At 49.2% G+C, this 16,148-nt stretch overlaps 1 protein-coding gene across 1 annotated transcript in view; it reads right to left on the reverse strand.

Moving 5' to 3' along the window:
- LOC119464572 (phospholipase D1-like) overlaps positions 1–16,148 on the reverse strand; it is a 141,834-nt gene that overhangs the window by 6,702 nt on the left and 118,984 nt on the right. Inside the window, 5 exon segments of the mRNA XM_049656116.1 lie at positions 2–16; positions 3,231–3,578; positions 10,569–10,636; positions 11,215–11,381; positions 15,496–15,587. Of these exon segments, the coding sequence (XP_049512073.1) occupies positions 2–16; positions 3,231–3,578; positions 10,569–10,636; positions 11,215–11,381; positions 15,496–15,587 (690 nt within the window).

A 16,148-nucleotide genomic window follows, 5' to 3' on the forward strand; every position in this document is an offset into this window, starting at 1 on the left:
GAATGCAGCGGAATACCTGTGTTTAAAGAAGGTGGTAAGCACAAGCATTATTATAATCGAGGGTTCAACAGAAGCTCGTCTGGTCGGGATGGAAAATGACAAAAAAAAAAGACGTACACCGACCACATAAAGCATGACGTGTCGGCTACCATACGGAAGCCTTGCTCACAATGGGGAAGCCTTTGTTCACAATTGTTCACAATTCCCCCATTGTAAACAAAGCTATCGTACGGAAGCCGAAACGTCTTTTAAAGCTTTACTTGGTCGGTGTACATCTTTCTTTGTCACAGGTATTGTTACTTAAATGTACACTAAAAGCAGATATTAATAAATCTTCGCTAGTACACATAACGAAGCACTTGTGAGAAAAGTGTCAGACAGCAGGGTTGCCACTGCCGCTAGGAAAGCCCAGTACTGGCTTCGATGACAGGTCCCATCTCAGCTAACAACCACTGCGAAGAAAATTTAATTACGTATCATCGCAAAATTAAAGAAAACGCAGTTTGTCTATATTTATTGCATTTTCCAGGTAGCTCTTTACACCTCTCTGTAAGTGCAGTTGGCGCCGTGTGGCGCCGTGCGGAGCAACGCCAGAAGCACTTAGCACCTAGCAGAGTATGAGCTTTGTGATCACTGACACAAAGCAGTGTTGGAAACACAGTTCGTAGGGGATAATTGAATTGTGGAATATTTGTGCAGTCCCTTCAGACGCATTCATTGCTTCAACTAAGTCATCTAAGCCAACGCAGATGCTGCCATGCTTATTTGCGATTTCAGTTATATGTTACGGTGCATGGCACCCATATGTGAAAAAAAAATTCCCCGCATGACATTTTTTTTATGGTTTCTAAAAATGTATTCTACACTAGTACACAGAAATTTAATGTTACATACAGGCATGGCCACATTGTATAAAAAGGTAGGTAGGTGTTAAACAATTCACTACTTCTCTATACTACCCATACTTTATCTTGGATTTCAAATCAGAGGAAGAACATGGAAAAACATAATGTACCGTAACTTGCATTAAACTATAATAACATGGCTTTCACATAGTTATAATAAGAAATTATATTGATTACAGCCAATATGTGTTGTTTAAGATTGCGCGTGGTTGGACTAGTTCATTCATAGATGATTTTTGTACGCTCGTATACCATGTACTTGTTGATATACCCCTGTATTTAAAGGGAAGCTTGCTGCTTTGCGAGCCCTCCCAGACTTTTTTGGCCATGGGAAATAGAAGTTTAACAGAACATAAAAAAGCAACATAAGTCAGCAATTCTCGACAGTGACATGACAAGAGACATGAAAACACAGAGTTCTTGAAAGCTACTAATAGAAATGGACATACTACAAAAAGTCCAGATAACAGTTTGAAGGACAGTCCAGGAAAAAAAATGTCCACGGGCACAAGCAGAATTTTCAAGAACAGTCAACAACGCCGTTGCGAACAAAAGAAAATGTTAAAATGGCATGGCTACTGTCTTGCCGAATATATTTGTGGATATATATGCACAGGTTATAAGAATGTACCCACAAAGTGGCTCGTATAAACCTTGTATGATGACCACGTATTCCCAGCTCTGTCCTGCGCAAGAAAAATAGCTTTTTACATAAAACCTCCACATATCATGTTTGCTCACAGGCTTCTCCAAAGCCCATCGATCTGTTTGCAGAATGGCAAATTATATTTAACAGATTGTTTGATTTACTTCAATTTCTTTGCTTTAACCAGTCAGTACTGTGCCACCGGTTTCTCGGTCAATCCTCCAGAATGGGAATGTCCCACCACGTGCAATTTCTACATAAAACATGAAGATATAATGTCGCCTCACATATTATCTCTAAAGCACACTGATCTGGTAATAGAATGGCTAATCATATTTCGCGAATTCTTTGATTTACTTCACTTCCCTTGATTTAGTCATTTGGTATGTGTGGCTGGGGGTGTACCCGTTATTGGCCTATCCTCCAGAAGAAGTATGTGCCACAGTGACACAAGGGGTACAGAATGCCTAAATGTTGCTTGATACAGGTCACACTTTTCTGTGCAGACACCTGTCATCATCCAATTGTATGCATCGCTGTTAGCTGTAAAGCATTTAACCAACCTCTTTTTTAAAGCTTTGCTTCGCATAGATTTTAACAAGTGCATCTAACGTGCATTAGCTCTTGTTCCCATTTATTCACCGATTATGAGCGCACACCTGTGATGCATGACAAAGATTTAGTGAGGCTCTATACTATGCTGACAAATTATGCATGATGTCCTGAACTACATTCCTATAGATTTTAGATTTACAGAAATGTTATCAAAGGCCACAATCGGAAGCAGCAATTGACAGGCAGTCAAACAAAGCTAGGCTCGCTGGAAGCTATGAAGATTTATTTTCTCCTAATTTTTAATGAGGAATAAAAAGAAAGATGCACTAATTCCAGCTACTCATTCATTCTCTAACTCAATGAGTGCAAATAGTACTTTTAAGAATTTCCTGATATGTTTAAAGACACTTACGTGACTTTAGATGTCAGTCAACAAATGAAAATTGATGTGGTAAAAAAAGCAAACTCTGCTACTTAACCATTGTTCTATGGTAAGATGGAATCTATTGCAGCCAGATTTGTTCTGGTGAAGTATGATCGATCTGAAAGTTCTAGAGACATGAAGATATACCTTAAGTGGCGACCTTTATAATAGCGGAAAAGTAATCTTAAACTTAAATTGTTTTATTCAATTTATAAGAAGCAAACGAGAATCAATATGCTTCACATTATCTGCAACCAGCTCATTATCAGTCCTCCCGCTTGGATCACAACTTTAAAATTCGGCCATACACCCCCAGGACCAATCTTTTTAAAAATTCCTTTTTTCCTAAAGACGATATCCGAATGCAATTTGTTACCACCAGATTTGGTTGGCCGCAAGACTACGGATTCACTTTATGAATTTTTGTGCCCCCCGAAATAATGCCAACGAAGGCACTGCGGGTAATGACTGAAATAAAAAAAATATATAAATGTAGACAACACTACATTGCACCAAATTAAGGGCTTCAAAAGCACTGCTCGTGTAATCTAGATCGGGGGGGGGGGGGAGGGGGCGAAGCCTCTCACTGCACTGCTCATACTTGAAACACGGCGCCCACAATTAACTGTCTCTGCGCACCGCTGACAGTCCGATCCTTCAGTGGAAAGCCGTCCCGCACCTGCAAAAGCCGGGCCCTCACCTTCTCAAAGATCTGCGCGTTGCGGCGAGCCGTGGTCCTCCAGACGCCATCGTAGAAGGAGGACGCCACGGGGTCCCTGATGTCGATGCCGCTGGTGCTACCGTCGCCCTCCAAGAGTCCCAGGTGCTCGCGGAAGAGTGTGCGTCGCAGGGCCCCGGCGAAGCGTCCCGCCGAGTAGACGCGGCCGTCCATGATGCTCTTCTCGCGGTCCGTGTCGTGCACGATCACGGCCAGCTCGCTGTCGCGCCGGCCCAGGAGGCTGCGGTCGTTGATGTTCGCCGAGCCGATGATGGTCACCTCGTCGTCCACTATCATCATCTTGCTGTGCACGTACACCAGCTCCTGGGTCTGCGAGGCGGCCGCATGAGCCATGAGCGCGAACACGGGGCGTCGGGACATGCGTCCCCGCGTTTGCACGAATACGTCGGCAGCATTCTCTCATGATCATGCACCAGCGTTGATATGCAACCGCAAGTCTCGCCCGACGAGTGCGGAGGCAGAGCAGAGGAGTAGGAGGGGGCAGTGTCTACCTGGCTGGCTTATTGTCAAAATAAAACAGGCACTCGCCGATTGTTCGAAAGGAAATAAAACACATAACGACGTTTCGAGACCGCTACGTGTCTCTTTTTCATCGTGATTGTGAACAGGGGACCCGTAGCGGTCTCGAAACGACATTATGTGTTTTATTTCCTTTCGAACCACCGGCGAGTGCCTGTTTTATTTTGATAATGTATCACCCTCACCTGAAAAGTTTTCGCCGAACTTTCCACTAGCTGGCTTAACGTTTTCCTTATTTCACTCTCCGCGCGATTGCACGAACTCGCTAAAGGCAACCACCTCTCGATCTACCGCTGGCCAGAGAATTACCGTGGCAGTGGAACATTTGTGAACACGGTAGAAAAACGCACACGACCTGCAGACAACGCCCCAACGAACATGCCAGACAAACATTGTTACGTTACATGCAGCAGGGAGCCTACAATCTCGCATAAAAAAAATTCACCCACTCTATCCTGCGGTTTTCAAGGCTCCCTCTGCTACGTCTCGCCTATGATGTCATAATCCCGCGCGACAGCCCACAGACTCCAGCCATTGGGCTATTGTTCATCCCCAAGAGTTACTTCCGAGCGACAACTCGCTCACGCATGCGGATTCGTCCAATCTCCTAGAAAACGGGTAAGCGAAAATTGTTAACGTGTCGCGCCGTTTTTGTCACCGCTCCTTCGTCACTATCGGGAGCCTTTGCCAGATGCCAACTTCGTATAGCGTTACCGTAAGCACACCGCGGAACCCCAACTCAGAGAAAACGCTCTGTTGAGGAGGAGTGGGGCCAGTAAATATTGAGCATTTTGTATCTCCATTATTATTAGGTGCTCGTCAAAAATTTATGCAGGAATATATTCCTTGGAAGGCATCGCATTCGCTCCAGTGCGTTCTCAGTTCTTAAAGAAAAGTTGTTGGGAGGCACCCATTTGAGGCAATGTGACGTCCAAGGTTTATGCATCTCGGTTCATGCGTCAATATGGTGCATTACTGTTTTCATGTAGACTATGAAACGGTGTTCCAACAAGACGCCCGATACCTGTGTGCTCAAATAGTACAACTATACTGACGCTGATAAAGATGGCAGTAGAAGAGCCATCGATAATGAATGTCATTAGCGTCATTGAAAGCCACTCGAATTCCGCTGAGTGTCCATGGCCGTCTATAGAGTGCAAGCTCTTAGGCGGCCGTTCCTGCCGCGGCGTCGGCGTAACCGAGCGAACGAGCACAGCGAAGGATAAAAGAGCGAACACGTAGCGCAGCGGGGGACGAAAGACGACCATAGCGAAGAGAGCACGAGGAGGAAAGCGGAGGAGGAGGGTATGGCGAAAACGTGAGAAGAAACGCACAGCACCGCGCAAGGCGGACTCTGTGGCAACGATGGCTACGAGATGGCGCCAGAGTAGCGCGCGTCGTCTGCTCACCGATGACGCCAAAGACAAGGTATGCGGCGAGCGCGTCCACCGATACCATATATATGAAAACAAAGCGCTGCATGAGCGGAGTTCTGTCTGCGGCTGCAGTGAATCGCGCCCACGCGTCACCCACGCACTGCTTCTGGCGATCTCCCGATTAGCGAGGCAGCCGCGCCAAACTTGGCTCCATTTGCAACCTGCCGCACGAGAAAGATTGTCCGCGCCAGCCAATATATCGGAAAATGAAAAAAATGTATAGAGCTGCGCTCAAATTTCAGATTATAGGGAGTATTGTAATCGTCGGTGATTTTAACAGCGGAGCTGTTTAAGCGCTTGGTTAGGCCGCGCAGTGCGAAGCAAAAAACTGCGCCTGGCGATGACGTCACCGCGCGTTGCCTAGCAACCACCTCGCGGAGCGGCGTGTGCTTCGCGTACTCTCCGTGCCGTGCACATGTTGCCGTGACCCTAAAGGGCTGCAGGAAATGGCGTCTCGTCCTCTTCACAGCCACCACCACCACCACGTTAAGGAGGAAGAGACATGTGCGCGACGCGCGCTATGCTCGGGAGAGAGAAAGAGAAAATGAGAGCGAGGGAGAGAGACAAAGCATTTATAGCAGCACCAGCGAGGCAAGGCGCAGAGCTGCTGCCAATGCCGTCCGCGTTTCCACGGTTCCCCGTATTCCCGCGTTCGCACCGAACGCGCGCGGTGTCCGTGACTGCAGCAGGCGCCCCTGGCGGCGGCTCGGCAGGTTTCGACTAGCCACGCCCCGGCAAGTGTGGAGGCGCAGCTTGGCCGTGACGTCACCGGGGAGATAAAGCACGGAGCCGCCGCGACGGCGGCATCTTATATAACCACCTAAAGGACTATATCTTATATAAACCTAATATAATATAATCTTATATAAACCACCTAAAAGACGAAACTGGGATACCCGGAAGGAGAGTGGCGTGACGCGCAGTGGCTCACGTGCTGACGCAAGAGGACATGAGCTGGCGCCAGAGCTTCCTACAGAGTGCACGCCTCACCGCATCCCCACTAACATACCTTTGCGCTAGTCCACATCCAGCTATAAGGTTAGAACCGCGACCGACCATGCGTTGAAGAATCACGTGTTGACGCGTTGAAGGCTTGGATCATATTTGAATCACGGTAAAAAGCTAGCAATTAAAATACCAGAGTGTGCTGCGGCGCAGAGCAGGTGTTGTGCTGCACCTTCAGCAACCATTTGCTTAGGCAAACACGCGTAAAATGTTCACGTTTTTGCTAATCGCGTTGGGACAGTCGCACGAAATCTCGTTCATTTACTTCGAGCCAAAAAGTAGCATCGGGCGAAAGTAGTCTGTGCACGTATACGTGGCAGCAGTGCAATGAAAACAGACAGGACATTCTCAATTGTTTCAGAGTCACGCTGCTATTTTATCAATTCACTAATCGAGTTGACGTCCCGAAGTAACACCGAGGCGATGAGAGAAACCGTAGCAGAGCGCTTCACACTAGTTTTGATAATTTGCGGTTGTGAACAATGTGCACCCAAAACGTGGTATGCGAGCGGTTTGGGTGCGGCATGCGAGCGGTATAGCCGCCCACGCCTGCGTGCAGCTGCCACATCCGGGAAAGGATTCCGGGAACCATAGTCATTAAGTCACCGCGGCGGGTATTGGACATTTCTGCGTATATGTGCCGGGAATGTAGTGACGTAGCCTGCTCCACTACGCAAGTTCTCATATTTTATGTCCATACTATGCCCGTGAGGGCGAACATTTACCGTACTTTTGCTCCAATTTGATGTTTATTTGGGAGCAGTTGACGTTTTGAAATATTCGAAGAAGATTCGCATTAACGAATATTGACTATTCGATTCGTTATTCGAAAGTTTCAAATATTCGCACACCCTTACTGTTTACCGTATTATGTGGCGGACAAGTTGTTGATGACTATTCATTTACACTGCAGGCCAATGGAGATTGCGCAACAAAGATTTGCAGTCGTATTGAACCGCTTTTTCTAAACTTAGTTGTCACTCAATGTATTAGTTATCATTGTGCTATAGTTTTCCTTACTAATGCATGCCTGTGTGAGACAGTCCATTTAGAAACGCTGTGCAAGTGTGCTTAATCATTATGCTCGCGTTTCTAGCGCGTTTTTTTAAATATTTCGTGTCTGGAAAGTGTATATATGTACATGTACCGTGCGTATAATGCATCCTGTTATGTATCACGCAACATTAAAAGTGGCCATGACACGGTCTTCCAACCATTTCCAGTTTATCATTGTAACTTAGAGGTGAGGGGCCAATATGGTTATACCCCCAGAAAGCTGGGCTCTCAATGCACAATGTAACATGAAATTTCAATTTTAAATCGCTGCTACTAAACTCCCCCCACCGACCGCGACCTCCATGTCGACGTGAATTGTGTGCCGTCAGGAAGTGTGCGGTCACCGCTGGTGTCCACTGCTTCGAAACAGTCCAAAACCGCTTCGAACGGCTATCTGGCACCCAATGCGACAGAAAGGCGTGTGCGTGCATGCGTGCGTATTTGTGTGTGCGTGCATGTGCGCGTGGATGTGTGCACGTGCTTGTGTGTGTATTCGTGTGCGCACTTGTGTGCGTGCTTGCGTGTTTTTGCATGTATTGTGCGTACTGTGTATGTGTTTTCGTTCATGTTCGTGTGCATGTGTGCACGTCTGTGCATGCGTTAGTGTGCGTGACTGCATGTGTGTGCACGTCTGTGCATGCGTTAGTGTGCGTGACTGCATGTGTGTGCGTGCATGTACGCACGTGCGTGTGTTTGTGTTAAGGTGTGCGCGTTTTCGTGCGTGCGTGTGTGTGCGTGCGTATGTATGCGTGTATTTCATACAGTCGGTAGAGTTTACCTTTAGATGCAACGAACTTCAAGCTTGCTGAAATCATTGCCGAGAAACAAATTTCCCTGTTCACGTGTATATACGTAGATAGGAGCTCCTGAGTAAACCTTGCTTTTAAGCACCTAATTTCGCGTTTTAAAGCTTTCTCGAGAATATATTGCTAAACGGAACACTTCCTTTTCCAAATTCCAACTGCTGTTTCCTCGCGCAAATGCGGATGATTTCACCATAATCACGACGGCTTTCATACACGCTCTAAGCAGGCGCGGGGCTGCCGAGAACCAATATGGCGTCGGCGGAGACCGTGTCCTCACCCTGAAGAACGGGCTTGTTGGATCGAGGTGCCCTACGCTGGCGTGATGAAGAGCGCCGGCGGCGAGGAGCGAACGCATCGTGCTGCCTCTCGCATCACCCCGGGTCCGAAACATGCGACTACGCGACCTCGCATGAAGCCACCATGCGGGCATGATGCCACCAGTTATCCAGGATCGCCCTTAACCATTGCGCCCGTCGCAGATTACCTCCACGATACGGCGCGCGGGCCGCGTTGGTGCTCAGCCGCGCGGACAGCCTGTGTAGCCAGGACCGGACTAGGGAAGGAGACGCACGCTCTCCTCACATAGCGCGTGCATCAAACTACCATTTTACAGCGTAAGGCTGTTATGGGATCATTACAATAGCCGTTTCGGTTCGCGATGGTGTCCGCCGACCTCGAAGATCAGCAACGGCTGATTGCGAGGGCCCAGGACGCGGCCCGAGCTCAAGGCATTCTGGAATGAGGACACCTCTCCAAAGCTGCATTTACACATTAAAGATGTTTATTCTCTCTCTCTCTCCGCCGCCACCGCTTCCTCCGCCGACGGCGTCCGGCGATCGTAACCGCTATCGCTGGAAATGCGAAAAAAGTACCCGGTTCCCGCCAATGTCGAGCCCGCGCCCGCTGCGTGGGAGCCAAATACTCTACCACTGAGCCGCGCAAGCGCTTGCTATCGGGCACCGGAAAAAAAATGTCACAGTTCCGCCCTAAGGGCGAAGCAATGACTGCGATGGCAACACAGCAATGTCATACGAAGGTGAGTGGCTTTGGTAGCAATATGAATTGTAGTAAACATGAGCTGATTATGTAAGCAGGTGTGCTGCGGCGTAAGTAGACCGACATGAAGAGAGACTCGATGACCACGAGAAGGCGCGTGTGAAACGGTGGTGTTGATGAGAAGCGCTTACCGTGGGCAGCGCGTGCGAAGGGACACACCTGTAGAGCTGCACTGCCGATCTGGGCAGCATTGCATGTGTAGCGTGCATTGGAAAATGTGGCCCGACTATTACTAACTGAATGAACAAGCGTGGTGTGAGCGCGCACAAACAAACATGAAGAGATCACGCTGAATGACTGCAGCCAACGACTGTGAAAACGCTGCCTATCGGTCGCGGTCTATCGCTTCAACGGAAACTGAGCGGCGAATGCACGGCGCATAAAGGTCAGAGCCGTGTGGAGATAAGAGACGGTGCGGTCGAACGAAAGACGAGCGCGGTTGTTGGCAGCGTAGAAGTGCGTCCCCCCCCCCACTCCCTCCGGCGCTGGCTTCCCGCTTCCTTGCTTGCGCGTGGGAGAGATAAGAGACTGTGCGGACGAGCGACGAGCGCGGTTGTTGGCAGAGAAGTGCCCCCCCCCCCCCCCCCGCTCCCTCCGGCGCTGGCGTTCCGCTTCCTTGCTTGTGCGTGGGAGATTGAGTGCGTTCGCTCGCCGTGATAGCGCGCGTCCCCGCACGCTTCCGCTGGGGCATACGGCGCGCGGCGAAGATTTTATCTATACGGAACCTCACGGCGACGGCGACGACGACGGCAGAAATCCGGTTGAAGTGTCCATATAATTGCTATCGCAATAAAATGCGCTTTTATAAACGCAGGCGCAGACAATCCGAGCATCCGCCAGTATGGTGGCGCCATCTAGTTAAGACACCTGCAAACGCAGCGTGCGCATGCGCAGACTACGAGATGGGATTCAGACGAGGCGCACCATAAAAAAACGCGATCCCCAGCCTCTGCCAGTATGGTGGCGCCATCTAGTTAAGGTGCCTGCAAACGTCACAGGCCTGCGCGGCCAGGCATCATCGGGCTCAGCAGACTGCTGTGCAGAGAGCTTTAGAGGCCGCAGCTCGCCGTCGACGCCGGGCTGGCAGTTCAGATCGTTCTCGTCAAAACGAGGCGAAGAGACTTTGTCGCGAAGACCCTGGTGTGCGTGGTGCCGAAATTGGAGCTACTCTTGAGCCGCTCCACCAGCTTACGCTATGACTGTGCTGCGTGTGCCGCGCAGGCCTGTGACTTTTTTTCTTCGCCCACCCTGGCGCGCTTTACCTTGCACCCAGAGCATACGGTGCGCGGTGCACTGTCTTATCGCACTCAGACTTTATACGGAACATCACGGCGATGATGACGAAAGTGTCCATATGATTGCATATCGCAATAAAGTTAAAGACATGATGGTGATTATTCTCATGATGACCAGATGCTCACCAGCTTTCCGTGCAGTTCGTCGTGTTTCCTGAGTCCAAAGAAGTCGATGTATTTGGTCGGGTCGGGAACTGCGCAAGGAGCAAAAGAAAAAAAAAATTGCAGAGAGCTGAGTACTGGACAGAATGTCGCAAGTGCCACCGAAACCAATAGACGACACAACGGCATGCACGACTTCAATGGCAAGGCGAGCGACGATGATGACGATTTGATGACGTCACAGAACAAAGCTATTATTCTCTGCTCTTATCGGGCGGGAACAAGTAGACAGATTTGGTTTCTCCCAACCTTTACCAAGGAAACCAGTGATGATATCTGCGATGACGACAGCTGCGACCAACGCCAAAAAATCATGTGAAGTACCCCTCACAGCTATTGTTGTATAAGCATATCATGCTTGCCTAAAGCGGCTATAAAGAGCTACACGAAATATATTTAGACTGATCATATTCAGCCAAACCTGTATTTTAATTTATTCCGCAGAAGGCGGTGAATCACTGAGGAAGAAACTCTCCCCTGCTTAATTTCGTGCTTATCACGCTTGGTATCGCGGTATAACGTATATACATGGCCTCAAAGATCTGGCGGCGCGACAGCGCGCGGGACGCTATCTCGGAGGCAATGAATCATACATAGATCGCGAGCTCACCGTCGGCCGCCTTGAGGCGCTCGAGTATCGAAGAGTCCCCCCGGCACATGGAAGCGTAGTTCCAGTGGGTGATGGCCTGGATGGCGGTGCCCGTGTCCGTGCCCACTTCGCCTTCGAAGGCCGGAAGCAGGGGCATCACCACGTACACCCGGAAGTTCTGCTTGTTCCTGCATCACAAAGGAGGAAGAGGGGTATGGTTGACGATTACCATTGTGACTTTACACACTCCACGTTGAAACGGGCCGGTGGCATGTGTCACCGTTTTCCAGCGTACTGCTAATTCACCACATGCAAACGAAATGCGCAAGAAAAAAAAAAAAGCGATACAAGACATCACAGTCAGTGCCCCGCAAGCCGCCCACGCTGACCTGAGAATAAGTACGTGACTTGTAAAGGACGAAAACACTAAAGTACGTTGCAAATGTAACGTACCTGACGCGTTGAGTCTAACGCATTTGAGGCTGCACTTAGCGAGACCATGTGCACCATAATGCCACTAACATCGAATCCGACAAGCTGTTACGAATTAGTATACAATATCCAGTCTTCTGGTTGCCCACGATTGACTGTAACGGAATTCTATCAGCGTTTAAAGAGACGCGAATACATGCATGCGACAGTATAGCATATCGCATCAATATCTTTAGCCCCTCGCAATCCTGTAAACAAGGACGATTCGCTAGGAGAGTCGAATCGCCTAAGTGCGAAAGCCTGCAGCTTGCGCGGGTGAAGTCAAATCTAGCGAATTTATGCAAAACGGCTAACGGATCGCATCAAGGGGCAGAGAGTGAAAGCTGGACACCGGACGTTCGCCCGCATTCACTTACAGACAGTTGCAGACTAGAACATACATCACACCAACAACACTAAGCAGGATCAATCCTGACCTTCCTACTGCATGCCCACACTGCGGCCACGAATACAACACTTCGAACACATGCTCTGGCTGTGCCCTGCCAACGCGGGCACGGACTTTCCTGACCAGTCGTCCTGGGACTCAGCGCTCAGGAGCACAGAGCTCATCGCTCAGCTCAAGGCTGTCCAGAGGGCCCGGGCCGTCGCCGAAGGACTCTGTCTACCGGCCCCGACCTGGGTAGAGCCACCGGATTGATTAGCTGGGCCTTAATTCTTTCTCCTCAGGACCTAAATAAAGTTCGTACTCACTCACTTGCCCGCATTCACTCGTAGACGAGGCATGCTGGAGAACAAAAATTTGGAGGCCGCTTAAGCTTCGCCATTAAGAGCGGAACGCGATAGCATTCAAAGATCCCTGGCTGCTTATCAGGCTTTTTTCTCGTATATTTAAATTACAATCCGACGCTATCACGTCTGTAGGTTGTGATTAAGTCGTGCTTTACAATTTTCTGACGGATTTTACTTCGAGAAATTCATTTTTTTTTCACTAACGCCTTGCTCCAAGCGAACGGCATGCCCGGTCGGGGTGGTTCGGGATGATGTGGTTCGGCATGATTATTTCCGCCAACGACGCCGACAGCGACGCCGGATTTTCTGCAACACGGGGCCCTTAAGGCTATCGCGTAAGAACAGGCATAATAAGCTCGTTTCGGACAAAACCGAAAGGGGGTTGATGCGCTACGTACGTGTGCACGCTGGTGCATCGCATTCGTGTAAACGTGGCTTCAAGTTAGCTTGTGCCGCAGTTAGCTCCACGCGCATACGTGACGCCATGTAATAGAACTAGTTAATGTAATAGAACCATGTAATAGAAGCAAGTTAAGGACCGCACAACGAGCGATGGAACGAAAAATCTTAGGAGTAACGTTAAGAGACAGGAAGAGAGCGGTGTGGATCAGAGAACAAACGGGGATAGCCGATATTCTAGTTGACATCAAGCGGAAGAAATGGAGCTGGGCAGGCCATGTAATGCGTAGATGGATAACCGGTGGACCATTAGGGTTACAGAATGGATACCAAGAGAAGGGAAGCGCAGTCTAGGACGGCAGAAGACCAGGTGGGATGATGAAGATAGGAAATTTGCAGGCGCAAGTTGGAATACGCTAGCGCAAGACAGGGGTAATTGGAGATCTCTGGGAGAGGCCTTCGTCCTGCAGTGTACCTAAATATAGGCTGATTATGATGATACGTGTGTGTTATGCGATGGCTCTTCTCAAAGTTCACAAACCAGCTTGCGCAAAGTGAAACAAGAAAAGGAACACGTAGATCAAACGGAATGTTCGAATCTAAACGACGGGAAGCTTGCTTCAGTTATCGAGGTGAGCACAGACTCATCGCCTGTAATGTGAGAAAAGTACTGCCCCTGGTCTGCTTAGATAAGGACAGCGTTCGCGAATTCCGTGTCGCAGGCACCAATGAATCGGGAAGATGTTTTTTGTTTATTTGTTTATTGAAATGAAAATAAAATGAAAAGGATGTAGTCACCCTATAATGGTGACGGCTACTCCTTTTCGCATAACAGAAGCAACAATATAAAAAATATAGGTAGTGAGAAAATGAAAAGAAAGAACGCCACAGGGCCACAAATCCACAGCACACAGTCCTATTCCCCCACAAACATATAAATATAAAAGGCAAAGGCAAGTCACACCACAATGAGTTTGTAAACAAAGTCACAAAACACGCGCGTGTTCTTTTCCGCGTCCGTAACTGTGGACTCTCGCAGACACTATGGTTGTATATGTATAGTATAATTCCAGGCTTTTCTGCCATTCCATATAATTAAAGCATAATTCTAAAACCTATTTAAAAGTATAATTTAAGTGCAAATACATTTTATTGCGATAGCAATTATGTGGTCACTCCAGGCGAATTTCTACCGTCGGCGTCGCCGTGACGTTCCGTATAAAGTCCACGGGCGATAAAATCGTCGCCGGGCGCCGTATGCTGTACGTGCGAGTGAAAGCGCGATCGCCGGCTCACCCGGCGATCGCGGCTCAATCTCGCGCACGCAAGTGCGGGAAGCGGGAAGGAAAGGCCCGCTCACACTTGCGAGTCGCGAAGGGCATGCAACCATCAGTCGCCTGCGCCCAGGCAGTAGCTCGACAACACCGACGTTCACACTTGCAAGGGCGACCTCAGCGCCTTCTCGTTCGAAACGAGAACTCTCGGGAACGACTTCGTTCGCGCGCTTTCGGGAGTTTCGTCTGCTTTGTCCACGTCTCCCGCACTCGCGCTCTGTGTGCTCTAGTTCATCGCTGTTGGCGATGTACCACGACGACCTGAGTGAAAAGGAGGATGTCGTGGCGGTTTCGATGTGCACCACGGTCGTGCAGGCACTTCAAGCGGGTGCGCAGAGAAGAAGACGGCGGCGGTGGTGGGTCCGCCCGTGCCTCCGTTCGCGGGATGTGGCCGGGCATGCTGGCGGCCTACTTCCAGATCTGCGAGCGCACGAGGAGGAATGAAGTTTTCATTTCTAGTCTCCCTCGTGTGAGTTTCAACTCATACAGTAACATCTTTTTGTTTTCGTGTTTCTTGTCTGCCGCCGGCAATGACAACCGGATGCACAAAGTATCACGCGCTGCTTCAGGGTCCTCGCTGATTGATTTAGCGGTTTGGGACTCGCAATCGCAAGACTGAAAATTCAAGCAGCGTGCGACTGGCCTGCGACCGTCGCTTTTCGACAAATGCGACCATTTGCGACTGTCGCTTTTCGACCAGAACGGTCGCACGACCTCTGCGACTCGCAAGTGTGAATGGGTCTGAAGCGCGCCGTCTTCCAGTCGCGCGCCACGCTCCGGAGGGAGGGTAGGGAAGGGGGGGTGGCGGGCGCCGCGTTCTAAGTCGCGCGCGCCCGCCAGGGCGGCTGTCTCTTGAAAGCCATCTGGCGAGGGCAGAGTTTTCGCTGAGTTTTCGCTGTGTTAATTTTCGCGGCTTAGTTCACGTTGATGCGAGCGGCGACGCGAAGGTCAATTCACTCACGGCTGCCGCCGCGCTTACTCACTACAGCGTTTTGACAGCGAGTTTCCGCGGTAATCGGGTGAGAAGCGTTCATGTTTGCTTGTGCGCGCGTGACACCATGCTTGTTCATTGAGTTATTATGCCTATGTTTACAAGTTTATACGGCCGATAAAACTACTATCCTTACTTCGTATAGCTGTCCACCAGTTTGCTATCGCAATCGATACTTCGCCTTTCGGAAGAAAGTGCGACCACTTATTTAAATAAATAATTAATTGCCGAAAGTAGAATTCTAAAAAGAACGATGAAGAAAACTGCTTTCGTTGAAGTCGATGTAAAATTGAGTGAAAATGCAAGCTCAAAGACCGCGAGATCCAGGCGACCAGCGCCAAAGCGACGTCAGACCTGTGTGCCTTGAGGATTCTCTGAAACAGGGCCTCGCCGATCTGGTTCTCGACAGTCGGGTTCCCTTGCTCCAGTGTGATGAAAAACTGGTTCTGGAAAAGAAGGAAGAACGCGAGCTGCACGTCGCATCACGCGCACTGGCGCTATTTCTGTGCTAAGACACGAAAAACTAATAATGCGGCTAAAGCCTCGCGTTCCAGCTGACACCCACAAAGATAAGCCTTGGAGTAAACATTTCTCGAGTAATACTCATAGGCCTCAAATTACCACTTATGGTGATTAACGTCCTAGCGCAAGACATGGGACTATGAGAGCAAGAGAAAATATTTATTTAGCGTGAGCCGTTTGTTATACGATGTATTTAATAACCTGGCATCAAGCTCTTGCATTAGTATGAACGACATGACATAGTGATGGGCTCCGTATTAATTTGACCACCCGAGCTTCTTAGACATACACTCGAATTTCGGCAGCATAGCGTTTTTCACAGTCTGTCCCCGTTCAAACTGCAGCAGAGAATTGAACCAACGGCCTAACACTGAACAGTAGAATTAACGCTATAGACACTAAGCCGCCGGGGCGAGTTATCAGCGCATTTACACCAATATCCGAAATGATTTATTGCTAGTTTACACAGATCAATCTTAGAAACA

The sequence above is a fragment of the Dermacentor silvarum genome, chromosome 9, assembly GCF_013339745.2.
Source record: "Dermacentor silvarum isolate Dsil-2018 chromosome 9, BIME_Dsil_1.4, whole genome shotgun sequence".
Classification (NCBI taxonomy): Eukaryota; Metazoa; Arthropoda; class Arachnida; order Ixodida; family Ixodidae; genus Dermacentor; species Dermacentor silvarum.